Here is a 27993-nt window from a genome sequence, read left to right on the forward strand (position 1 = left end):
TATAAGTGTCTTTATTTAAAGAGTAAAAAGTATGCAAAAAACCTTCCGTTTTACAAAAAATTGGGAAATTCTTTCTATGTTTTCCTTCTGGCAGCAACAGAACAACCTTTGACAATATATTCTACAACTTTTATTTTATTGAAGACATCAAGTTAGTCACAGATTTCTCCCTCAACTACAGAGAATGTGACAGTGATTTTATACTGTTTGAAAGATTCCTTTTTTATGAATTAGAACATGGTGGAAAAGCAGATGATCCCACAACAAAGAACCCAAAGGACTACCATACCTACTGAAAAGCTGCAAAATAATAATCAGATCTATTTACAAGAACAGTGTGATTTTGGAAGTTTCCCCTAGAGGGCTTATGTAACAACAACATTCACAGGGATAAAGCATTGACACTACATTTCAGTTTTGCTGTTAGTTTATCCTCCCACAGTCCAGTTTGATCTAGAAAGCTGATATTTTAAGCTTCTCTTCTTTTTGTACTGTATTTTAACTAAAAAGGCCTCTCATGAACTCTACTAAATATAACTTGTGACTTGCATTGGACTTCTGTTTAGTAATGGAGCGGCGTTACATACATAGCTGCTGCCACCAAACTATCAGCTTCATCTTATTCTTAGTAAGCAAACCTGCATCTATTTGTATGAGTCACCTCCAACACTTGCCAACTGGTGGAATCAGCCTACTGTAACAGTAATAAAGGGATTGATGGTTGACCTCTTGTGACAGGTGCATTTACACATTTTGCTCAGGGCTTCAGAGTTTTTTCGAAACAAAATAAAACCAGCATGCTCAGTAGATGGAGTGCATTAAGCGCTCAAGAATGAAAATAACATTAAGAGTTACTGAAAGAATCTGGCAAAAAAGGTTTGTAATTGTGGTGATGATGAAAAAAGTCGGCTAGAACTACATGCAAGATATCTAGTTAAGCAAAAACTATCTGCAGATGAACATCAACCTATAAACAAAAAGCTTTGTCCTCAACACATCTTTAAAATAAACATGAGCCGTATTTGTTCTTTGCCCTCTGCCTGCAAGTATGACCATTCCTCTTCAGATCAAGAGCAACAGTTCAGTGCTCTCGCTACTCAGTATAAACACATTTTACACTTAGAACCTCACTGGACAAGCACTTTTGATTTAAGGTTTAAGGGTAGCTCGATCCCTCACAGAATTAAAGGGTTTCCCTTATCTATTTGCATTTTAGTTGTTAAGTGTTACCAGAGAGGTTTTCACTTATAAAAAGTTGGAAAATACGCATGGTGACATAATATACTGTTTAATAACGTGAAGGGGCAATAGCAAAACCAAAACTGCACCATTTTCAGCCATCAAAGGAAATAGTCTAATAGGCATCAGTATAGAAGCTCAGAAGTTGCAGCCTACTTTTTACTGCATGTATAAGTTTGCATGAAGTATTCTCTGCAGCTGAGAATTCAGGATACATTCCAAGTATTTCTAGTCATCATCCAAACTTCAAATCGCACCCAGCTCTGGAGCATGCATTTGGCTTACGAAGCTTCAAAAACATTACTTGAAGTTCAGAAAGAAATTAATTTTAAATAAAAATTGCACATCTTTGTATTTTAATATATGTCAGACTGTACAATAATTTGGAAATCAAACTTCAATTCTCTGTAAAACTATTTTCAACTTGCATTTTGTTTCTAAACAGGGACTACTGACTGTGATTAACTTAAGTCTTCAGTTACTAAGGTTGACTACCATGCAGGTATACGCACCTTGCAGAACAGAGCATTAAACCCCCCCCACCAAAACAAACCACTCTTTGGGTGAGGGCTATTTTTTCAAGTTTTCAAATCACCTGATGGGGGGTGGTAGTGGGGGAAGGAGTTTGTCTTCGCTTTTTGCTAAGTGGCTAGCATTAACAGTGTCTTTCAAAAGAGGTAAGTACTTGCCCTCATATATGCATATTATCTACATATTACAATGAAATACTCATAATTGGCTTTTCACCTAAGCCAGATCTAAACCTGGATCTCCTTCTTCAGCACTGATCTTCAGTTCAGTCTAATCTTAGTTTCCTTTGCTTATAAACACAGAAGCTATTTTAAGAACCTGATGCTTTGTAGCATTTAATGTGTCTTTCAGCTCTGCTTGATTAAATGAGAATAATGAACATATTTAACTTTGAAAGCATCAAATGCCATTTGGTAGTTCAGCAGAGAAGACAAGACTGGAAAGGACTGAGTTCAGACAACTGATCAGCCTGCTTGCTGTAGGTACTTCATTTTTGTTAAAAGCACTGCAAAAATTACTTTGTACAGCTGTGGACACAGAATGCTGACCAGTTCTGCCTTTCTCACCAATTTCAGATTGCATACCGTAGAGGCCCTGACTCAAAGTTGCAGAAGTTGTGGTGATCCCTTAACTTATACTGAAATATATGCTGTTAAAAGATCCAAATTTATGCAAGTCTCAGTTCTTTGTAGAAAATCATGCACTATATTGTACTGTCAAGAAACAAACGAAGTTTCCAATTCTGATAAAGGTAAGAGCAGTAACTGCTCTGGTTATATATGAAAGGCCTCAGGCTCCCACTTCCAGGTACTAGTGCTTAATTATCTTTCTCTGTTTGCAGGGATGCTGTCGCCAGCGCCACTGCTGTAACCGGCTGTGCAATGCCGTGGAGCTGCATCTTGGCTAGTTTCTTCTGCTCACATTCTGTGACCAACCGATTCAACTCTGCTGCACTGTATCCAATGAGAGTTTTCAAGTCGCAGACAAATTTGTACACAAACCTCTTGCCTTGCACTTTGCAGATCATGTCTCCATCATAGTAATACCTGTAAAAAAAAAAAGAAAACAATGTAAATTTTCAGCCTCTGTAACTTCCATATGCATTGGTTATTTACTGAAAGTCACTCAGAGGCCAAAATATGAATCTTTTTCATATCAAGTTTCTCATACCATTTCATATACCAAGATACTGTTTAGGCATTAGGGAAGAAGGTTGAAAATTGTCCCTGCACCTTGATATGTTAAGGAGAAACAAAACATAGTAATTATTTTACAGGCAGTCAGAAGCAGCAGTTCAGAAATTAAGGTCTTGGAGCAGTTTAAAAACAGCTTGGCGGGGGGGAAATAAGTTTTCTACAGTGCTTTGCCTAAAGAAGAAAATGTTGTCTCCCCGCTCATTATTGTCCTTTGCTTTCTTTACTCATCTCTGCTTTTGAGGAAAAAAAATTATGTTGGAAACAGTCTGAAGATCAGCATTGTGGTTTCTGTGATACTAAAGCAGCCATTCTCTCCCTATTGTTTTCAAAGATGGAAGTAAAACTATACAAAAAAACCCCAAACACGCTTTTATAGTTCATATGCTGGCAAAACTACATCCTTTTAAATAAAGTGACCTCTATGAATTATTTTTAAATTATGTCACAAAAGAATTATCAGACTGAGCAGAAATGCAGTAAATGTAACATGAAGTCTATATGACCCGCTGTACTCCAGAGATGTTACAAAACTTTAGGTGATACCAGTAAAAGAAGTTAGAATTGTACAGTTTTGTTGCTGATCTTATCTTACTGCAGGCATTAATAGAATGCATGTTATATTTCTCATTAAGAAAATCTAAGTGGCTGGGACATAACTTGGACTTGCTGAGCCTAACAAGCTTGTGATAAATTTGGAAAAAAATCAAAACAAAACCAGCCAACCAAAAAAAAAAAACCACCCACCACACAATTTAATTTCCTCAAAACCATTAGCCAAATGTAGTACAAATGAGCCCAGATTTCCTGACTGTCTAAAACTCAATCATCTGAGTGACATGCTTGTAAAGCAAAGATGATTCTCATTCACCAGCAAAATTAAGTCAAAAAAGACTAACTTCTGTCTCTCAGCTCTAATGGAAAAGAGGTAAGTTACTAAGAATCCAACCAAATTTCGTCAGGCACCTCAAATCCTGAAAAAAAGCCTTTTAATTTCTTACTTTTGAGGGTTAGGATCTAAGCAACAGGACCAAAGCAAAGATAGGATGAGAGACAGACTATGTTGAAAAAATCTTGGCAAGTCTCCTGGTTACTGATACCATGCAAGAAGGCACAGAGGTCTATTATGGAGTGTAAGGACTGTCAAAATAGCTTGCTAATGCTCTGTGGGTAAAGAAAATCTGGTCCGTTTGCCAAAGCTCTCCTTCACCTTTTTCCAGAATGACCTAAGAAAGCTTCCTCTGCAGTCCTCCTCACTCCACTCCCCCAAGCTAACACCTGCACCTCCCTCAACTCCTCTCTGTCGTCTTTGCCACATCATCATGCTTGTTCTTAACGGCTACTCCACTCCCACTCAGCACTTCTCCACACCAGCCCTATCCTCCAAAGCATCTTCTTGGCACCAGCCGAAGGATCTGTTGTTGTATGGCGTCCATCACAGTTCATTATTAGAAGAGAGGCAGCTGAATGTCCATTGTAACACACATATTTTGACAAGGAAGGTTTAGTTATAACAGGTTAGACAAACCCTGTAACTTAGAGGGTGAGATGATGATTTCTGTTCAGCTTTGAAGTAAAGTCTTGTGGTACTGGGCAGAATTGGGGAACGATGAGCGATACACCCTGGTGTATCCCTCGCATGTGAAATACAGTACAGCCTAGGGAACAGTATGGGCAGGCATTCGTGTTAAATGCGACAGAGTACTGGACATAGAGAAATTGGGCAACTGGGAGCTGTGCTCACCTGGGTCAATACGAAGCATGTGCAAAAAGCCAGAGTTTGCAAAATGTCAAGTGCCACTGGCCAAAATCTTTTTTTGAAGTTACTTAACTCTGTACAAGCATTTATTGTACAATCCTATACAATAATGCCTGTGTCAAAATAATGCTGTAGAAAAATGCTTTACAAAACTCAATATTATTATTTCTATAAATTATTTAGTTCGTGTTACTGATATGATCAGAACGGAAAAGAACCACAAGAAATTAGTCTGCATTTATGCAAAGGGCCAAAAGCATGCAAGATTCCCACATCTCATGCTAGAAACACTCAAGTTAGAATTGAGGCAATGTGGCAAGAGGATTATTTTAATATTATGTTGAATGCATTTCTGATTACGGCATTTGCTCATTCAAAAATATAGAAAGCTAAAAATAAATAAATACCCATGAAAGTTTACAAAACCTTAATAACTGGAATTTTCTGAATCACAAGAAAACTGTTTCAGAATAATACAAGAGATGATTTATTTTTCTTCAAGTATCACTTCCCTACTGGATAACTAAACAGTTGTGGCTTTTAGAAAATTTACCAAGATGTATGTAACAAAAAAAGCTGTTCTTCCATTTTTTCCCCCTGCCCTAGTTTCTATACTTCCTGGTTTCCCTACAGCTGAGCAGAAGAGCTAGCACATTTCTCTATAATATCAACACCATTTTCTGTATTAATCAACAATTGACACCATAATTTCAGTACATTAGTAAACAAAACATATTACCATTTAATAAAACTTCAGCTTGACAACAGTGTTTAACATGGGAGTAGCAAGAGCCATTAAATATCCCTTCAGACATTGAAGTGTTAGAAAACATGTCAATATTGATGCAGCTGCCAAAATGGCAACATTTTGAGGAATGCTATTTCTGTAATTCTGTGACTAAAATATAAATGCAAAACTTCTCTAATAGTGATTTATGCAAATTACTGTGCAGGCATCTGTTTAATATCCCAGTGATAAGAACATTATTCTGAAGTTCTTCAGCTGCCTTTGAGATCTTCTGCCGAGTTTGTTGACAAAACCTAAAAAGCATTAGCATCACTTACACAATTTTTATGTTCCAGAAAGTTTTCACATGTACCTTCAGTACACAAACGCATAGATTCACAAAAACAGGTTGGACATATGGGAATGGCATTACAATAATACAGGCTGGGGAGCAGCTCTACTGGAACGGCCCTGCTTTGGGCAAGAGGTTGAACCAGAGACCTCCTGAGGCCCTTCCCACCCAAGGGATTCTGTGATCCTATGAAAAAAGTAACATTCTAATTTAATATACATAAATAATGCAAGAACAGCCATACAAGACCAGACTAAAGATCTATCTAGAACAGGATATAGACTCCAACAGATGAAAAGCAGGTGCCTAAGGAAAAGCATGAAAGTAGAGTAAGCATGTATCTATCGATGCTCTTCCTTGCTTTCAATGATCTGGGGCTCAGGAATATCTAGAAGTTGCATCTTTCCATACTTAGTATCTTTCAAAATATTTCTTTTTCATTGGTTTGTCCACCTTCCTCTCAAACTTTCAAAATAATTCTGGCATCCACAATACTGTGGCTAAAGAAGTTACAAGACAAATGAAAGGGTATAGTTAAGCTGTTTATCTGGTGCCTGCCAGTTTCTTCTGATGCCTCCTGTTCATGTAAATGACATACTGAGCAGTCATTCTTTACTGACTCTATGCCATTCATGGTCTTCTAGACTTTGCTCTCCCCCAGTGAAAGTACTCATTAAGCATTACGCATATTGATGTTATTTAAATCCTCCCTAAAAGACTAAAGAAAGCCAGAATATGGTAACATTACAATAATTTCTCACAGAGGTATTTTTAAATAGAAGTTGTTTTTTTTCTTTTTAAACAATGCTAGATGAGTTCACTTCCTTTTAGAAAAATAGAGTAGCCAAAAGTGGAAATGCTGAAAAGTAAATCTTAGATCTCCGATTTAAACCATATGCAACTTCACTCATATAATTCTTAAAACTGCTTAAATAATTTGCAGGATTAGGCAATAAATACCTTTCTTGAAAAATAATCAAGATAAATAGATTTAACCATATCAGAAAGAGAAATCAGAGGTTCAATTTTAATGATTTCAGAGAACTTGGATGAATCGTCAAATGATTCCAGAGGCCAAAATAATCAGGGGAAAAAAAAAGTCTAAAATTCAGGTACTTGCATTCTTCCCCCTCCTCAAGCACATCACCTACCGTGATTCAAGAATACAAGTCCCTTTTACCAATGTCAAACTAAAAAATCATAATGGAATGAAGACAGCCTGAAATGCTTCCATTTCTTCAGATGACAAAAGTTCACTATGTTGGAATCACAACTGTTGAAACTTACCTGTCAATGGCATTTTTCAATTTAACATCCCTACCATAAGAACAATGAAATGGATCAATGAATATTTGAACTTAGAAAAAGTTTTGTTACATACAGAAAAAATTGTTACATAGAGAAATCTACTAACGATTACATAATTACCGGAATGTATTGCTTCATACCATAACAAAAGCAAGAGGAACACAAACAAGTAAATGGTAAAATATAAAAATAAGTCAGTAATTCAGAGCATTCACATATTTCTGTTTGGCACACTACTGAAAGCATAAATGCTGAAGATACATCAAAAAGAAATATATTTCCGGAAGTGAGCTACCCAAATTAACTATCCTGTCAGTGTTCAATAATCTTGAAAAAAAGAAAATATATTTTCAAATGTTCAAAAAGTTATTGTATTAGCTTCTTCAAAAAAAAAAAAAAAAAAAAAAAGAAAAAAACCCCAACAAATACCTTGCCCCAAGACCAGTACGATCTGATGGGAATGAGTAGCGGCAGAGGATCTGTTTATCCCTTTACTAAAAAACCCACAAGTCTTGCATTATGATAGTTAAAAATAAAGTAGCCAAGTGGAAGCAAATCACTTTGTATCTGATCAGTTCCTAAAGTTTCTTACCTCAAAGCCCGACTAAGCTTCTCATAGTTCATCGTGGGTTTGTTTTTGCGCTGTCCCCATTTTTGCGCAACCAATTCAGGTTGATTCAATTTAAACTCTCCTTCATCACCAACCCAAGAAATACAGTCCCGAGCATCTTTGTCAGTGAGAAGTTCTAATAAAAACTGCCACAACTGGATTTGGCCATTGTTTCCTGTTGAAATAGGGATAATAAGATCCATTTTGATTAGTCCTTTTTACTTTCCCCTGATAGCTAAAAATTTTCAACCAACATATTAAAGCAGACCAACACAGAATATATTGTGGAAGGAAAACTTGCACTTATTTAATTTCTTCTAATTATTCTTTTGTAAACTTTTTCCTGCAAAGTCATCAGTATTAATAGATTAAAAAAGAAACTGATGACTCCTGGGGGGAAAAAAAATAAAGATAGATTTCTCACAAATCTGTCCCTAGAACTTAAGAAAAAAAAATCATGTAACAGTACACATAATCATTTAGATATATACCTATCACTAAAATAGAACAGATTTAGCAAGAGCTGCTTATTCCTCTTCAGGCATACACACACACACATATATATATAGGTAATAGAAGTTGTTTTTTAAAAATAGTTTAGTCTCTGATTTTCAACATTAATATTAGAAATAAAAAAAAACCAACCCCAAACTTCAGCTTAAGTCAATATAACATCTTTCATGTCCTATCATTAAGATTTCTTTTTAACTCAAGTATCTGCAGTTAAATTTCTAAACTCTCAATGAGATACAGATAGCACACCTAATGTCTAAAGGGAGAAACACAAAGTATTCCCCACTGATGTCAGCCGATAAAATCTTGGCCTAATAATCCTGAATGATATCATAATAGACTTTTACGGAGAGTTTAAATCAAATAAAAATTCAAGGGAAAGGAGAAGAAAGGTTTTAATAGAAAAATTCACAACAGTGGAGAGAACCAAAGCAAAAACGACAGCAAGAAAAAATAAGATAAAGAAATTAAGATGAGTTATTAATAATTAAAGACTATGTACAAATAACAGTAATTCCAAAAATAACTGCAGATTTAGTGTGCAGTTTTCCAGAAGGTGCATTATTTAACAAAACAGGAATCTGAAACCTGCTAAATTCTAAAGTCACCAAATTGGGCAGGGCGGGAAAGTAGAACAAGTAGTAGCTAGGCTAGGATACTACACATAGTTTATTTTCTCCTCTTTCTGCAAATGGAAAGAAGTTAAAAGCTTGAATAAATGCTGTGCAGTGGTTTGAGAGGACAAACTGCTAAGTGATAGGAAGAGAAACAATTTTATGCATCTCATTTACTGCAGGACTCAAAAGCTGCAGCACCACATTAACATAGTGCCTGCATGAGCTACCAACCTGCCAGGTCTGCAAGTGCTTGTGATATATTTTGTAGCTATGGTTCCCTCCATACCACGTGGACTTCTACAAACCCCACATCTAGAGTGACAAAGATGGTCCTACAAAACTGTAATTAAAATTAATGAATAAGTGTTTACTGCATTTGCACTTAAAAATAATGGAGACAATACCTGTTCTGTTCCCAGGGGAACTTCTATCTTCCCCAGAGATCCTTGGAGCTCTCTGTACTTTAGCTGCCTTTGCACTGCTGTTTATTACTTTAATGGTGGTTGGGGTAGCAGGCTGTACAGATGCTGGAATAATCTGCACAGCTGTAAAGAAGAGAACATTGCAGAACATAAATTATAAACTGCTGGCACAGAAATAGGCGTATATTATTTATTACCTGTATTATCATAACATCTAGGAGCCAGTTTTTTCCTTTGATAAAAGGACACACTGTGTAAGTCACAAAGCTAAGAATAATTTAAAGACTTTTTACCTCTTACAGTGGAAATTGTGGGTTTAGACTCGTAGCAGAGATGCCACATTACAGATAAAACATCAGCTTCAGTTTCCTATTATGTATATTACATGTTTCCATAAAAAACCCCTCTCATGCCTTTGTTTTCATCTTCATGCTGTTCCCATATGACCCACCCTAATGCACTTTTCTCTACAGTCACTGTACGACCCTCCATACCTGCTATTCAAACACCAGTTAAATACCCTTCTATTGCAATGGCATAAGGTGATGCAAATGCCCCACTCTAGGTGGCTTTAATTAGACACAAACCCAGGACATAATACATGGTCTATCTATTTAACATATACGCTGCTTACAAGTCTGAAAATTGACTCATTTTAATAATTGATGACACTGCTTCAGTTGGAAGAGTGAGTTTCAAATAACTGGAAAGTTACTTTAATGTATTTTTTCTAGTATTGGTTTCTAAACAAGTCCTCTCTTCCACACTCCCTTTCAATTTTTGGAAACAATTTCTTTTGAAATCATAACATTTTAATATATCCATTCATTAATTCAATATGTAACCTAAAAAACCGTAACAACTCAAGACCTCAAATATGTATCCTAGACAGCTTATTTCAAGAGAGTGGAAAACCTACCATCCAAAAAGAAAGTTAGAAACTTTCATAGTTCAGGTCATACCCCACCTTTCAGCCAATAACAAAACATTGACAAACCCAGCGTTTTGCTCTGAAGTTTAAAATACCCTCCTCTCCCCAAGGAAAACTACTCTCTCGAGTGATTTTCTAGATGTTGTACTGTTACAGTGCTGAACCAAAGTACAGTCCTAAACCTGCAATCTGTAATTGTGTGAATTGACTGCTGGCAGAAGTACTTACGCTGATCAATAGTAACAGTTGCTATTTCTCCAGAGTGTTCTTGGCTAGCCAACACATCTGCAAATCAGAAAAAAAAAAGTATTTTTTTTATTTAACCCACAAATTTCAAGTCACCTGAAGGTCAAAAACTTTCGTATTTCATAGAGGAAAAATGTAAAAATTGGGTATCAGTTTGCAAGAGACATGCATACCTCATGGTCTTATGAGTAAAGACATTTAACGTCTGTCATTCAATTTTTAGAAATACGGATGTACATGGTGCATTTCAAGGTATCTTACGCATTCTCCATCCCCTAAAACCTTTAGCTATATCATGTAAGTAAATATGGAAACAGTTTTTAGTCCGCCAAGTTACATCCAAGCGTGGTAAGTCTGAAATGCACATATACATTATTGTACTATGCACATACAATGCATCACTTATCGGTTGTGTTGTGTACAATCTAAGGATTTCATTGCCTATGCTTAATAATCTTCACTTCTATATGACACAGAAATGTACATTAAATAACTCACAATCAATATTTAATTATAAAACTGTCAAATTCAGGAGATGCACAAACTAAAAATCCTTATTAAAACAAAGGAAGAATCATCAGTCACTACTCCGTCCTTATTAGTTATGAAGCTTGATGAAAGACAGGCAAACAGTGTTTAGTATGCAGATCTGTTTCGTAACAGCAGACATTCTCACTAATAACTCCTGTTATCTTATATTGATGCCCTCATTTTTACTGCCAATATTAAATAGAGGAAAAAACAACTGCTCACAATTGGGTTCATCTTTAAAGAAAGAAAAAAGGAAGAGAGAGAAGGGAGGAGGAGGAATAAGTAAAATCAATCACAGAAAAATCTCCCGTACACTTTCGAAGAAGCTCCAAATGGCTCCAGAGGATTTCTCCCCTCGGGACACGCTGGAAGAAGTCTTCTTGACTGAGGCTGCAGAGCTCCCGCCCGGGAATGCTAAGCGCACTGAGGTCAATGTCAGTCATGCTGAACTCCTTCATCACCCACACCACCCAGTGGAGCACCTGGTCTGTTGACCACTGCACTGGATCTGGGAAAAGAGAGACGAAACTGCAAATCATCCCATTATATACTGCAAGCTTCCTCCTCAATTATATAATAACTTCCATAAAAGTAAATACCTACTAGAAGCACAGTTACCATGACCAAATTTGACTGGATGGAAAGTTGACTCCTCTTAAAACCCTGATGGAGTGGTATGGCTTGGAGGGGAGATGGAAAGGACAAAAAAGGGATTTTCTTTAGCAAAAGCTTTTACATCAGAACTATGCCTGACATTCCTCAAACACAGAAAATAATTATTTTTCTTTTTCCATAGGTCTTTAGTTTCAAAAAAGAGTAGTCTCTCTCACACAAGGACGCTCTTCCTCAAATATGTTGATCAGCATGTGATTATGATGAAATATTACATTCTGAACTCATTCACATTATCCAAGTTTCTAAACTATTAGAAATCACCATCATACTGGGTTCAGCTGGGATGGAGTTAATTTTCTTCACAGAAGCCCATATAGTGCTGTGTTTTAGGCTGGTGACCAAACCAGTGTTGATAACACACTGAGATATTTGAGCTACTGCCGAGTAGTACTTGCACACACTCAAGGTGGGACTAACTACAACCGCAGGGGAGGAACATGAATCAATGAATAAACCCCTACAATGAAAGAAGGCTCAGAGGAGATGAGCAAGGGTGAAGTGCCCATGCAGCTCAGAGAATAATGCAAAGAAGCTGACTTTATCTCAAAAAAAAAAAAAAAAAAAAAAAAAAAAAAAAGGAGACTGGATGGTGGCCTTTGTTTTAGATAAACAGCTATCAACAGCTGAGTGAATCAACTGGTGGTGTAAATATCTCCCTGAGTCAGCCAGACCATGAACATGTGGCTCAGCCCAACACACAGTACACAAACTAGACAACTAGCAGAAGAATTTCAAAGAGAGCAACAGGCTTGAGCTGGTTTCAACCCATGTATTCCTTCCTGGTGACTGGGGACACCCAGCATCATGATGGTGAGCACATTATAGAGACCAGTAATGGGAATCACATTGGTACAGTGATTGAACAGTGTATTGCAACTGCTGTATTTTTCTATGTGTAACTTACCTTTGTACTGTGTTTTTAGTACAACTTGTATCACCCTACCAAATCAGAAATCCCATGTAACATCAACCATCTTCAAGTAAATTTGATATTAAACATTACACCCTCCACACATGGAATATCTGAAAGAACCTGATCAGAGAGTATTGGACTCCAATGCAAAGCCTTCTCTGTTTCTCACTCGGCCACCCCAGCAAGTAGGCTGGGGGTGCACAAGAAACTGGGAGGGGACACAGCCAGGACAGCTGACCCAAACTGACCAAAGGGATATTCCATACCATACTACATCAGCAGCAGCAATAAAACTGAGGGGCAGTTTTTCGAAAGTAGCCCTTTCACGGAGACTGGCTGGGCACTGGCCTGCTGGGGGCAAGTGATTGCTTTTGCATCACTTTTTCTCTTTTTTCGTTCCTTTCTCTCCTCCCCCCCCCCCCCCCCCCCCCTTATTAAATTGTCTTTATCTTGACCCATGGTTTGTTTTTTTAATTCGCTTTGGCCCTTTGATTCTTTTCCCCATGCCTCTGGAGAGGTAGTGAACAAGTGACTGAGTGGAGGCCTACCTGCCAGCTGGGGTCAGCCCACCACACGGGTGGGCTAATAAACATGCACTATTATATATATAAAAATATAAAACAGTAAGTGTAATATGGCACATCGAGAAAGACCATATTAAATAAACCATTAAACCAAGATTTGATACAATAGGACCAAATGCATGCCTGTATTTGAAGCAAACAAGCCACAGCATCAAGTTTTGGGATGCTTGTTTGACATTTCAACAGAACACAATATGCACATCATTTAAATGCCAGCGCCAAACACACAAAAGCATAGACAACTCACACAGCAGAAGAACATGTAGAAATGGTAATAAATAATCAGCTCAAGATACGTGTCATACATGATTTGTTGACTCAAGACATTTTAACGTAAGAAGTCTGTTGTTTCAAGCAGTATTAGTATAAACAAGCTAGAAAGAGGATGGGTAAATCTAAGCATCATCTTCAAAACTTTGTTAACGTTGTATGCAATATATTAAAACATGTCAATGAGTACAAACTGGAAATGGAAACTAAAGCTGGGATATTTACTTTCACTGTCTCAAGGGCAAAACACAGGAGTAGAACAATCACGTATTTTTAAATTACGATACCCCAAACAGATGTCACCTTGACAAATTTTTATTTTAAGAATTAAAGAAAGCTAAGTCTGTAAACATTATCTAGGAGCCACAAATCCCATTTTGCTTAGTAAAGGACAGTAACATTGCATCATTTTTCACTGATGCTACCTAAAACCATGCAATGTAATCCTTCGGGAAAAGCCACACCAAAAGGGTTTTGGTCTTCAAAATGTTATCAGCAGTGAGTTTTCATCAAAAAGCTCCTAATTTGTTGATGAAGATACTGAACCACTACCTTTCTAGATGATGATTATTTACTGACTGGACTTGACTTTTAATATCAACATACCCTTTCTTTTGAAAGATTCAAGGAATAATTTCAGATTAGTAATTTTGGATAACTTCACAGAACCAAGCCTCACACAACTCTTTGAAGAAAATTGGCCTCTTTTTCTATTTTTTAAAGTTGTGTATTTATAAATGTTGGGGGGGGGGGGGGGGGGAGGCTTTTTTGGTTTTGGGGGACTACATAAGAACCGTAAGAACATTCTTTATTCTCAGAAACTTCTGACTGTACCGTAACATAGAACTTACTGGTGCCTTATTTCAACCCAAGTCCCTGCAACGTCAACTCAGACAACATTTAAAATTTTGCTCTTTCTAGGCAGGCAGTCTAGCACGTTTTTCTGATATCAGGAGAACACTATTATTCTTAGTACAGATATCTCTGTCATAATCAACTAGTATGATTTTCCTGGAAAATCTGCAACCCCATGACACAAAAGACAAAATTTAATAGTGTTGCTGCTTTAAGAAAACCCTATAATCCACAACTGTGAATTTAAAAGCTTTATTAACAACATTATTCAACCTAACAACAACATAGTTTTAAGTAATTTTCTTCTTACATTAATGGGAGAGCATGTTGAAAAATATCCGTCTGCTCCTGATAACACCTCACGTTTTTTTCAAACATTCTGTGTCAAATCCCTGCTTATCAACATGATGAAAGCTATTTTGGAAGTGCTTGCCAATGAGAACAGCAAAAAGGCATAAAAAAGCCATTGCTTTAGTTATCAAAAATACGTTCAGAATATTGGCAAGCTACATGTCCTGCAAAGACCTGTGACTTCATTGGAATTCTTTAACACTTCCAAATATCCCACTTGCCAAATATATTCCAGTTTTGCAGGTCTGCTTAGATACTACAGCTTCATGTGCTGAATATGCCTTGACAGTACATTTCTACAAGTCACAACGAGCAACTTAGCTGGATAATCTCCTGAACATGATGTAGGTCTAAAACCCGCAGTTTCAGCTCAATCCTAAGCAGGCATTCAGAGATGCTCTTTCTAAGCTAACATTAAATTAGCAGCCTGCTAAGTAACAACATTAATTCAAGAGATGATGATCTACCAGAATACTTACATTCAGTTCTGAATCATCTTTTTCCACTATGTTGAAGCCAAGTATGGCTTTCCATGCAAAATCTGATTTTACACCATACTCAGCACCCCACAATCTATGAACAATTTGTTTCAGTATCTTGAGAGGCAACCCTCACCAAGTACTGAGTCTAGTTCAAATTCAGACACACATGAAAAAAGAGCTTTATCACTAACGTACACATTTTTAAGGAAGGCAGGAAGAAGAAAACTGCTTTCTAAAAACTGCAATGACGAGAAGGTTCTGGAGCAAAAAGCACTATTTTAATAAAACTATGACAAGCATTGATTCTACTTCTCTTTAGCCTTCTCTTATGCAGCGGTATTTGCATTGTACTTACCCATATCATAAGAAGCCTTCTCTGAAGTATCAGGGCACTTTAATTAAATAACCAAAATTAATTATCATTTATGAAAAAAAGCCAACCCCCCAAACGAACAAAATAACCAGCCCCCACCTCAACACACACGCGCACACACACAGAGTCATGTGTTATTACCATAAGGTATTCCAAGGCGCTCCTGCTCCTTTCGGTAGCCTTCCAATGCTGCAGCCCATCGTGTCACCTGTTCAGAGGTCTCATCTGAAATTGTTGTAATATGTTTTGTTCCATCCAAGGTTATCACTTGAGCTTCCTCAACAAGGTGAGCTTCAGCCTCTGCATGATGAGCATCTGGATCAATCACTACCTCCACAGTCTCCACAGGCTTCACAATTTCAAGGATGTTTAACTTGGGCTCTATCCCTAGGCACAGAAAGAAGAAACACAAAACTTAAACATAGCAATGCAAATATGACCAAAACATTGTTTTAAAGCTTTCTGATTAACAGGTGTTAGCATACTTAAGAAAGAAGCATGACACAAAAGCATCATCAAATTTCTGTAAGTGTCCTAAATCAGAATGACATATTCTATTATACAGTATATACTTTAGTAAGGTGAATGCAAAGCTGTCCCTCTTTCCTTCCCCAGTATTACAGCTTCCTGTTCTACTTAGGTGATCCATTTCATGTATCTTGAACAGAATGTTCAGCATGTGGGCATAAAGAACAAGTATTTTGGTCTGTAAGAAATAGACTGAACCAAAAGAAAAAAGCAAACCCCAAAAAACCCCCAAAAAACAAAACAAGCATCCACCTCTTTTCCCCAGCCAAGAGGCATTTCTTTCAGCCTTTACAATATTTCCCTGCTATCTCTGGGGTCTACACACAGGAGTTAACATTTTATTTCAGCACCCTGCAAGAGGCAGTGTGTTCAACAGCAAGTTAAAAGACAACGAGAAAATTCTTCATGTTTTAAGCTTAATTAACCATTCATGTTTTAGTTTTACATCTGTCATTTAAGATATTAGGCCACAGAGTTGGAAGATATGCTTGTATGTTCTGCAGCGATAAAGAATGCATTCAGTAATGCTACTAATGCTTTGGATTATCACCTTCTCTGTCGTCTTCTGAGAAGGTGTTTTGTCCAACTGGTGCCTCACCAAATTTCTGATGTTGTATAGAAGATTTTTCTTGTCATTATAATACGCTAAACAGAAAAAACCTCTTTCCATTTTTTGTGACGTGTCATTTCCATTATAATAACAACCACCACACTTCTTTAACAGATTTTTGTCAAACATATTTGGACATTAAAAAAAAATATCTAAAAATCCATTTTAGTATGACTTGGAAAACCTTGACTAGGATTAGGCAGTTGAAAGTAGGATTCACAGAACATCACATGGCCAGAATACCTTCAGTATCTTGTGCCATAAGGTATTACTTTGTTTCCCCCCATCTAACGTATATTAAAGCTCAATGTGAGATAGTAGATTCTGTAGGTGACAGTCTTAAAAGCTAAAACCACAACCTATTCACAGTTTATCAAGGAAAACAAATGGACTACTTACCTGTAGTACAAGTAAGAACAAACCAAGCCTTTTTCAGACAAGTATTCCTCTATACTTTGAAAGGAATTCAGCTTGAGAAAAACATTAGAAAGGGAATACTACAAAGACTGGAAGTACAACATGCAGCAATATGAAATTAAGGAAGTGAAAATAGATGTAGACAACCAGTAAGTGGTGGATTAGATGAAGAAGCAAACATGAAGAAAAAGCAAATAAGAACCTTACTTAGGAGAGTGTTTTATTTAGGCCATCTAAGATTAACATTTGCAGCACAGGCTTGTTTTAAAGTCAGATAGAAATGGGTAAGGGAAAGCACTAAGAGTTAAGATTCTATTTTTGATCTTCAAAAAAGAAAGAAAAAAGCTTCTAGAGAGGAACAGTTCACTATTGCTCAACAAAATAATTTACTGTCTGTCAAATAACTACATGTCAAAAGAACTGTGAATCTACTGCTTTATCTGTAATGCAAACATGGAGATCAAAGTGATGAGTCTCTGCAGAAGAATCAACTTATACGTAAAAATGTTGTGAAGTAACAGTCTGCCACCTAACCTACTACAACATTAGATCAACATTAATTCACTGGGTTTGTCTGCATCTCTTCTCACATCTCTCCCTTTACCTACTGCATAAGAAAACAGATGTCCAGTCTTCCTTGGACAGCACGTAAGTTGTGGAACACAATGTGACAATGTCACACACCCCAGAAGTATAAACTGGTACAAAAAGTAGAAAAATTCAAGGACATTAGCTATCAAGACATGTCCAGATGTTGCCAGTACAAGCCTCTTCACTGCTAATTGTCTGAAGCTAGAGAATATACTAAGGTTAAGACTGACCTACAGGCAACCTGTTTTTTTTTTTCTTGAAATGTCTAGTATTAACCACAGCCAGAGACAGGACATTAGTCAAACTGCACCTTTAATCTAAATCAGCATGTTTCATTACACTTATGAATCGTTCCTTTACATACTAAAAATAATAAAAGCCTAGTTATTGCAAAAAACAGTTTAGAGACCATGGTCAAATGAGGAGTTCCACACTTAAAACAGGACTCGGACTTCAGCTGCCTAAATCCAAAGAACTTTTTGTGCTTAACCACCACTTAGTGCCAAAATCTATGTTAAATATCTATAGTACAGCTACATACACGTGCTCAGAAATTCTCAAAGCAGCTAGGCACTAACCTCTTATGTCAGTCAAGTGTTCAAAAAGTAGGTGGACCAGCATCTATTTGGGAAAATGTTAATCTTGCAGGTGTGCGTAACAGACAGAACTGATATCAACACAAACAGAAGCTACAGACATTTTCATTCACAAATGTGGCCTTGACTCATTTAAGTTTGTGTATGTGGTATGTGAACAACTTCAATGGCAGGTTAACTGGACTACCTGTTCATATATTTGTCAAACAATAAACAGAAAGCAAAACTACATTGTCCACCTCCATAATACATGTCTCTCTCCTCCTACTGCTCAAACCAATGACTGTCAAAGATTGCTCCTCTCATTCTAGCCCTTTCAATCTAGTATGTCTGTCTCACACAGTTCATCTGAAAAAAGTGTGGCAAGTACTTCCGTTCAACCTTGCCTCTACTCTGGTGATTAAGAAATTAGAAAAATAAAGAAAAGATTCCCTCAGGTCACAGACTGCCAGCCAGAGCTTCCACCGTTGAAGTTTTCCCAAAAAAGATTTCAACCTATGCCATACACACAGCACTGGAATTTACAACCTGAAAAGTTTATATTCCCTCCCCACTACCCATTTCTTTTCTTTAAGAAAAAAAAGAAAAAAAAGAAAAAAGAAAAAAAAAGAAAGCAACTAAAGGTAGGGTCAGAATCAATTCTATCATATCTCAAGGAAAAAAAAAATCTATCACCCTTAACAGCTTAAGGATGGCAAAATGATATTCTGGTATTATCTACAGTCAGACAGGCAGGAGAAAGCCTTGATCAGATATTACTTGTGTCTGGATTAAAAAAAAAAAAAGACCAAAATATTTGCTATGGAGGTCTTCAAAATTAAAGCTTTTTTCAAATTCTTTAACATACGATGCAACGCAGCTACTCAGATCTCCACAGACCTGCAACAGGCTTAGTTCAGAGCAGTACAGAACAGGGCTGCACTCAAAATAGCTGTTCTTACAATGGCAGGAAAACCATATACATCTCCATTCTTCAAACCAGGAGAAAGGCATTAAGGCAAAGTGGAGTGACAGAATGGTCTTTCTAGCAAAAATAATAAACAGGACCGATATTTTATCTGCTCTAACTTATATTAAAATAGCTTTAGATGAAATGCTATAAAAGAACTACAATGGACTATATTTCAGTTGGTGTTTATTCCTTTGAATTTACAGATGGCTAATCAAAATTTGATAGAACACTTGAACTGACATAACAGTTTGTCTCTTAAGACATTAGAGAGACTAATTTCTAACAAGGATTAGCATCACTGATTACTGCTAGCTGAATTCTATGTATTATAGAAGTTGGGGAAAAACAAAAATAAATAAACTGAGAATCTTTCAATACCTCATCCACAGAAGAGAAATATGTGGATGGCACAAGAAGCTGTTCTTTCTCTCTGGCTGAAAGGGTCACTGCGGTCAGAGTAACAAGTCCATTTCCCTGTTAGTGATCCAAGTATCTTCTTTTTATTATTTATATCCATGCTATTTGTTTTCTGATATTCTGTCCTGCCATACTTTACTTGCCTTCAACAGACAGATTTATTATGAGTTGCTTAAGTGTCAAGTATCATGGCCTGAAAAACAACACTGAGGATCGTTCTGAAGTTATACCAAAGTACTTAACACTCAGGTGTTTCTTTTAAAGACACAGAGAGAGAGAAAAAAAAGAAGCTCCTTGTGCTGCATGGTCATGCACCTCAGTTTTACACTGAAGAAGAAAAAAAACACAACACAGGAAGAAAATGGAAGATAGGAGTAAAGATACTTATGACCTGCATCCTTCTGAAACTGGAAGTCAGAGCACTGCATACTACAAGTTACGGGGCATGAAATAAGAGCAGTTATTCTAGTTCCCTGAAGGATATTTCTATTCTATTTTTAAAACCAGAAAGGTAGTTCAATCCACATTACATACGGGGAACTGAGGATTCAACCTAGCACTAGCCACCTGACACTCAGCATTAAATGCAAATCAGCAGTCTTAATACTGTTAATACAAAACAGAAAGGCTTTCTTCTGTCTAATCTATGCTGAAGTCACAAGAAAACAAAATGTCCTCCCTAAATTTTGCTAATCTGCTTTGCTGACATAACTCAAAACAGATAATCAAATACTCTACTACAGGAGGAACTTGTTGCCACTGTTTATTTGAAAATATGGTGAACAAACATCTGTAGCTGTTCCCAGAGCCCAACACAAATGTCTTCAGTGAGTGGTGGCAGTCCTTCCACTCAAGACATATGGAGAGGACAAAGGAGAATAGGACAAAAAGCAAAACAATGAAGCTACTAATTCCAGAGGATTCGACAAGGGGCAACCCTGTCATACCTGATACTACAAGCAAATAAAAACTATGCATTAACAAATCCCTACCCACTTGGTTAACGGTCCTCTGTCACAACAGTTCACTCTGAATTCTCATCCAAAGAAAACAGACAATAGATAGTGATCCCAGCCTTTCATACCAGTTTTCACTTAGCTACATATACTCTCATAATCTAATCGTTTACGAAGCACACAGGCTCACTCGCCTCACAAAGATGAAATTGTATCCTATGTAGACAAAAATCTTTTGCCTGCTTAGATACTTGGTCTGATATGAGTAACTACTCACCCTTAATGAAAGCCTCATACTGTAACTGTCACTATTTGACCCAGTTTTGTTTGGTTTGGGGTGTCTTTTTTTTCACTTAGAAATTGATATGAAGTTACTATAAAAGACATTTCGAACAGAATCAGTCCATGACATTTATTTTAATTACTACTACTTATAACCACAGTACGCAATGAAAGAGATATTCTGAAGTTATGTGATCATTCAGTGATTTTCTCAATTTTACAGCTAGAAAGAGTAGGGGATTGGGTTTGCTCACATGCACTCCTACAATATTAATTTGTCTGTACAACTGACAAACGTAACTGCTTACCTTGCCTAGATATTACTTGCACACTGAGTTGCACTGTTCCATCTGTTTTTACTCCTTGATCAAAAAGGCTTCGATCTGGGTCCAGCTTGATAAAAGCAAAAAAAAATTCAAAATATGTATTAGTCTCACAGTTACAAGAAACTTATTCACCTTTAAACTTTAGAAACACTTAGTGTCTGCAGCAAATTTTCTAAGGAAACGTGCAAATATTTTTAGTACTATGTAGACCTAGTACATGACAGAACGAACTTGATCGGAATTTGAAACTCGCCATTCTGTTCTGTTTAAGGTAGTTTCACTCACAGGGACATTTTTTAACCTAAAAAACCCAATGCAAAACCTGGCAGTACCTTCACTTTGTGCAAAGTATCTACAGTTCCTTTTTTCAGTTTTTATCACCTTCATAAAAATTCTTGTCTTTAAAGCAGTATTCTCCCTGTTGTTTCTGGAGAAGCCACAGATGTCTGATTATAACTACAAATAAAACATCCAGCTAAACACAATGCAAAACAGTTATACTGTCTAACATGGTGATGCCTGTAAAAACAGGGTGAAGGGGAACTTTCTTGAGTAATGTTTTGCTATCTATGTACCTGAATAGTAGGAAAACCTTCTCACTTTATTCAGATTCAAAACAAGATTAGACTCATGGAAGTTCAGGCAGCAACAAATGTGGGCTACCTCAAGAGAAGACAGTTTTGTTGTCGCCCTCATTCTTCTTTCACTTGCAAGGTGGTATTTTTTTTTCTTTCTTACCCTTACCTCAGGAAGCCTGAAAGCATTTTGCTTTTATTTACACTGAATTAGTGTGTACATATTAAATGGTCCGATGATAATGAACCTGACATAAAATTAAACTCCTAATTACAATTAATATATCAAATGAAGCATGAATTCCAAGAACAATAGAAGAAAGGGACAAAGTATGTAAAATGGTTCTCCATTAAGAGGTTAAATCTTTCATAACCTTTCAATTTACCTGGATATCTTGCAGGCAAATTTCATGTGCATCCAAGGAACACTGCAGTCTAGGTTCCAGCAACTTCTTAAGATTTCCAATTGGTTCATTGATGTCAATAGCTTGACTCACAAATTCTGCTGTGGTGTAGGTTTGCTCAACGATGCTTAAGTAGCAAATTAACAGAACAAAATATTACCTACAGGTTAATATAGCTTGTGCAATATAGTAGGTATATGAAAGCTTAAAAAAAAGTTAGAAGTAAGCTACATGAAAGGTAATACTGACTCTGAAATCTTAATACCATGCAGAAAAGCTCTTAGATTGAGTAGACGATGAATTACTAAACTTGGTCCCATTGATTTTACAGTTGTATAACTCTTCTTTTACCCTGTTGCAGTTAAAAAGCTAGGTTAAATATGAAGATTATTTTCAGATCACCGTTTTCAAGACATTAAGTCATGATTAGTATACTATACATTATTAACTTGCATGTAGAGTAAACTAATTCTATTTGCCTTGCCTAGTCTGTATTTAAAAGATATTCAAGTTAAAAACAAACACAGAAACTTAACAGATAGGGAACAAAGAAGGAAAAAAATACCCACTCTCATACAGAGTAATTGTCCATGTCTTTTAACCAGTCAGCACAAGGATAAGCTTAATGCATACAAGAGACAACGAGAAGGAACTACAGCAACATGGAGCCTTGAAGGAAACATCAGTCACATGTCATGGTTGTCCTGCACTAAAATGATGTGACAGTATTGGCATAGGCATTCAGAAACATCAGTTATGGGTCTTGTATCTTAACAATGACCTTAGACAGTTGGTCTCCTTACATTTACAAAGAATGAAATCAGAAAGTATACAGACATAGTCAGTTTGTAAGTAGTAAAAATATACAAGGAGCTCAGAATAAGAAGAAACTAATAAGTGGTTTTGAATCAGTTCTCCAAAACGGGTTCTTAAAGAGCAGGTCACCTACCAGCCTCAGCTATTTCTATCCAACACATTAAATGCCTCTCTGTGCTTTCAAAAACAGTTGTAAAAATTAGGAGGGAACCATTAGTAAGAAAAAAAAAACAGGCTGAAGTAATTAAGTCAAAGAATATCAGACTTCGGTATCTACAGTTTCAATAGCCCTAACAACAATAGAGTCAATAGATACAGAATATCATTTCTGCTCTGTTAAAAACAAATGACCCTGTATAACACTAAAGCAATGGACTGGAGTAACTGAAAGGTTCATCTCAATTACAGAAGGATATACTGAAACTGAAAGGTTTGCAGCATGTACACGTAGACATATGCCTACAGACATGAAAGCAGGGGGAAGAGAACTACTAAGAATGTAGCAAGAGACAGACAAAACAGTTTAGGTTTTAAGCAATTAAGATTGAATAATATAATAGCACTATACTGGTTTCCTATAGTGGCTACAGTTCCACTTCAAGAAAATCACCATTTAATTAAATAAGAAGCAGAAAAACTGAAGAAAGCACAAGCAAAATTAAGAACTTCGTATCCAGCAAGAAAGCTGAAAAACTGTGGAAACAATCAACAGCACTATTACAGAGATGGTACTGAGCCAGTTACTTCTGCCAGTTTAAAGTTACTTCTTTCGCCTAGCTAGAAAACACTTGTACCTATTTCATAACCATGGCCATCTCTGAAGCATTACACAATAGCCAAAAATAAATCTGAATAACCAAACTTAGTATGTGCAGCCACAAATCTGAAAGCAATTAAAGAAAATACATAAATAAATGAATTGCAGCCTAATGACCCCAAAAAGCAAAGACAGTACATACCTTTCTTCAGTGCATTCCTGTTTCTCAGTTCCATCAATTTCTATTTCTATCAGCTCCTCTGCCTCTCTCTTAGTCATGGCTAAAATGTCTTAAGAACAGACCTATGAACAGAAAAGAATTTTTTTTGTAAGTCACAGACCAACAAAACTAGATGACGGGTTGTCATATCAAACATATTTTAAACCAAATACCAGGACAGCTTTTTAAAGACAAGAATTCACCTAAAAAATAGCCAAAAGCTAATACAGATTTCACAAAACGGATGATGATACCTGTTCTTCAAACAAATGTTCTAGGGGCAAATCCAGGACCATAAACGGACATTAGCACAGCAACCAAAGCCTGATTTTCTCAGAGGCATCCAAATTTACTGAATGTTTTTGTTATGGGCCAGCTACAACTTTTAGTGGCTGGTTGCAAAGAACTTCTGAAAATTCTTTGAAAGTTATGTGTATTTTGGCATCTAGATTCAGCTACGTAATACCTTCCTAGCAAGGCTGAAAGATGGTACTTATAAATTTAAGTAGCATTTTACATAAAATGCTGCGACTGGAAGCCAGACAGAAGATCCATGATTTCCTCATAGGTAAATAAACTCAGCAATAAAGTTTTTATTGACTGTCCCATCTCTCAACCCATCCCTCTCACGGGCGATCACTTGATGATATGTGCATAATGAATGCATCTTGTTAAGTCCCAAACTAATGCAGTATGTTAGCAATTAAAAGGAAAGCTATTCTGTGATGATATTCTCATTGACACTGAAGATTTTCACACCCTGTAGAATACTGGGGTCTGTTGGAATGTAAAGGGGAAAGAAAGAATTACAGTATTTGGTCTGTAAAGACATAGTTTGTATAATATTATCATGTCTTACTAACCATCCCATACATCGTAAGTAGGAAATACACACGATAAAGAACTGGGCCAAATTATATTAACAGTTTACAATAAATAACACCACCAACTCATAGGAAAAGGAGTAGGAAGTAGGAGTACAGTGGAAAGAAAAAATCACAGTAGAAAAATCAAAACATGCTACTATTTAAGTATCCACAATAGAGGTTATTAGCAAGGTTTCCATCCTGGAACCATTCTTTCCCAGGGACGACTCTATCCCAAACCCAACTGTTAGTAAGAGAATTTATTAAAGACAAGTTAATAAGGGAACTTATTAAACTTTAATACTTCTCAAAAGGAGTAACCAACTAAATTGTACAGTTGTTACAGAAAAGGTTTAAACAAATTCAAATTACTCATCTTATTATTTCCTTCAGAAACTATTGCGTAAAATTAGTTTTGAAGAAATCAAGTGCTGCATGTGATATCAATCTGTGAGAAGCTACCAGGGCTAGATAGGAAGTAAACAGCACCTCATTAATATCTCACCACTAGAAGCAAAATCAGAATCTGTTCCGCTCACAGATCTGGCTCCGTGAAAATCCCCTAACTGTCAGGGTAGGGTCTGCTGAACTGGAGTGGTAATGTCCACTGAACAAGGCCCTGGGAGTCCAATTCCCATATCACTTAATCTTATATATCATCTTCATGATAAACGGGGAAGAATGAAATACCACTTCTGAAGAATGCAGACAAGCTTAATTAAATATCTGAAAGAACTGACACCTGCATGGTTACAGGTGATCTGGTTGACTCTTAAAGAGATTTTTTCAAAATTAAGGTTTGAGCCTTACTGAAGGTTTGAATCCCTTACTGAAAACTCCCAAAGCAGCTAACTGGTACCATAAAAAAGGGGGAAATTCTTTTCTGTATTAGCAATCAGATTAAAAACCCAAAACAACAGGAATAAGTTATCATTTTTTTGTGAGGGAGTTTACCAGTAAGGTTACAAAAGGGGTTAGGCTAAGATTTCTTTTCCTTGACAAATTCATAAGTTATTCATTGAGAAAACTGTGCAGACCTGCAGAAAGAACTCATCATCTTGAATTGTTTCTGGCAGAAAATAGTCAATATTGGTAAACGCAAAGTGATGCACAGTCAGTAAATACTAGAACAGCACAGTAACTGTATAGAATTAGGGAAGACATTTTGAAGTCCTTATGGACTGGACTCCAAATTGGCAGCTGGACTAGTAACTGTTCACTCACTCTTCAAAGGCGGTTTGCAGTTGCATCTCGCAGACTCTACTACATTTCCGGTTACCCTGCGGAGGTAGGAGAGGGAAGCACAGGCACAGACAGCAGGTACACAAAGACGGTTCCGTTGAACACAGATGCAAGAAAGGGAGATGATGGGTGGAAAGAGGAAGAATGTTGTGAAAACATGCAAAGTTATTAAAAGTTCAGAGAAACCTAATGGGGAAAATTACTCACTCTTTCCTATGCTAGAATAGAGAGACTCCTGATGAAATAAACATCTCACACAAGTCTAGTGGAATTTGTTGCTACGGGATGATGCAGAGATTTAAAGTGTACATCGGTTCAGATGGGACTAAGCTTCCTGAGCCTTCCCTAAAGGCTACTGAGAAGCCAGAGAACTCAATCAGCCTGGTTTGCTAGGAGGGTCAATGTGGCAGGAATACCACAACAGCAGCATTTGTTTGGAGGAACTTAGAAAAGTGTGCTTGATTTGTAGAAGTTACAGCCTACTAATTTCTATGTTTTTATTTTTCCTCCAACCCAAAAAGCCGTAAAACTTACCTGTTATCCAAGAAAGAATCTGACCATAATGTCCGACACAGACCTCTACTAATGTAAGAAAAGGCACCTATTAACAGAGCCTTTTTTCCCCTGCACAACAGCCCAGTGCTACGCCAGTATCTTTTACCGTTCGACATTTTCAGTTGGGGAGAAACCCCATTGTTCTGTTAAGGTCTATCTTTTCTTTTCCCTGGAATACAAGGAATTAAGGAAGTAACAAGCTTGATAGGGGCACGAACTCTATTACTAGAGTAGCATTTGTTACCCTACCAGGCAACTGTGAAGCGAGGCAGGGGCGGGGGACACGACTACAGGAGCCCATATGCATTGTCAAGTGATACTGAAGCACAATCACCTGAGGTATCTGTGCTCCCGAGATGCTTTGATGGTTCAGTTGTTCGTGGGACATTTGGTACTACCCATCCTTTTTATCATTCGAATTGGGAAATACCAACACAGACAACCTATCCTTTACAGATCAGCTTTCACAAGTTACCAGCCAGTTGGGATTTAAGACAAAGCCGGCGGACCACTAAACGGGGTGGAGTCATGCCAGATTTCAAGTGTTTTCCTTCCTTATCAACAGACAGAAAATAAATCCGAACTGGGAGAAATGGTTGTACAGCACGTACCTGGCTGAGCACCAGGAAGCAAAAGAAGTAAGATGCCAAATACCCGCTCACGTTTTCACCCAAAATACGTTTTCACAAGTGGAGGTAAGTTTTTTCGTCCCGGAGAGGTCTCGCGGACCCCGCCCGGGCTGCCTGACTCGCCCCCAGCCGCGACCGCAGGACCTGCGGCGGGAGAACTTCACCCTCCCCCCGCCCCCGGCGCGCCAGCTCCGCCGCGCTGCCCGCGGGGCCCTTCCCCGCAACCCGCCGCCGCCGGCCGCCGCCTCCATTTCCCGCTCGCGAGGTGGCCGGCGGGCTGCGACCTCAGCCGGAGGCGCCGAGGCCCCGAGGGACGGGGCGCCCCAGGCCGCTCCTCGGCCGCGAGGCCGCCGCCACGGGCCCTCCCGCGGGCGGGCGGGCGGGCAGCGCCACAGCCAAGCCGGCGGCCGGCGCAGACCCGCGGCCGGGTGAGGCCGCTCCTCCCCGCAGGCCCCGGTTCTCCCCCCCGCCACCCCGCCTGCTTCCCCCCCCCCCTCCTCCCCGCGGCGCCTCGTCGTTGTTTGAACCCGAAACGGAAATGAGACTCGCGGCGCCGGGGAGAAACGGAAACAAAACACGGGCCGGGCCGCCAGGCCGCACCGCGCTCACCCGCCGCCGCCGTCCGCCGCCCCGGCCCCGAGCGGAGCGGCCGCACGACACCTCCCGCCAGCCGCGGCCCTCACAGCTCCAGCGGATCCCGCCGCCGCCGCCCCGAGGAGGCCGTCGCGCTCTCGGGATTGGGCAGCGCGGCCCAGCGCGGGCCCGGGCGGGG

The 27993-nt window shown here is 38.1% G+C and overlaps 1 protein-coding gene across 2 annotated transcripts; it reads right to left on the reverse strand.

The window, feature by feature from the left end:
- Nucleotides 1–27867, reverse strand: GABPA (GA binding protein transcription factor subunit alpha). 2 transcript variants are annotated; one of them, XM_059835713.1, is made up of 10 exons: nt 27831–27867; nt 23912–24012; nt 22119–22263; nt 21140–21224; nt 15624–15869; nt 11293–11487; nt 10431–10487; nt 9254–9394; nt 7702–7894; nt 1–2816 (listed from the first exon to the last, which is right to left on the reverse strand). In XM_059835713.1, exons 2-10 carry the CDS (start codon nt 23986–23988, stop codon nt 2588–2590), a joined length of 1368 nt encoding a protein of 455 aa, XP_059691696.1. In that variant the 5' UTR covers nt 23989–24012; nt 27831–27867; the 3' UTR covers nt 1–2587. The 2 variants fall into 2 exon arrangements, with proteins under 2 accessions (XP_059691696.1, XP_059691705.1); XM_059835722.1 differs by lacking the exon at nt 27831–27867 and adding an exon at nt 26020–26050.
- Nucleotides 27868–27993: the final 126 nt, after the last annotated feature.

Source organism: Gavia stellata, chromosome 1 (assembly GCF_030936135.1).
Source record: "Gavia stellata isolate bGavSte3 chromosome 1, bGavSte3.hap2, whole genome shotgun sequence".
Taxonomy (NCBI): Eukaryota; Metazoa; Chordata; class Aves; order Gaviiformes; family Gaviidae; genus Gavia; species Gavia stellata.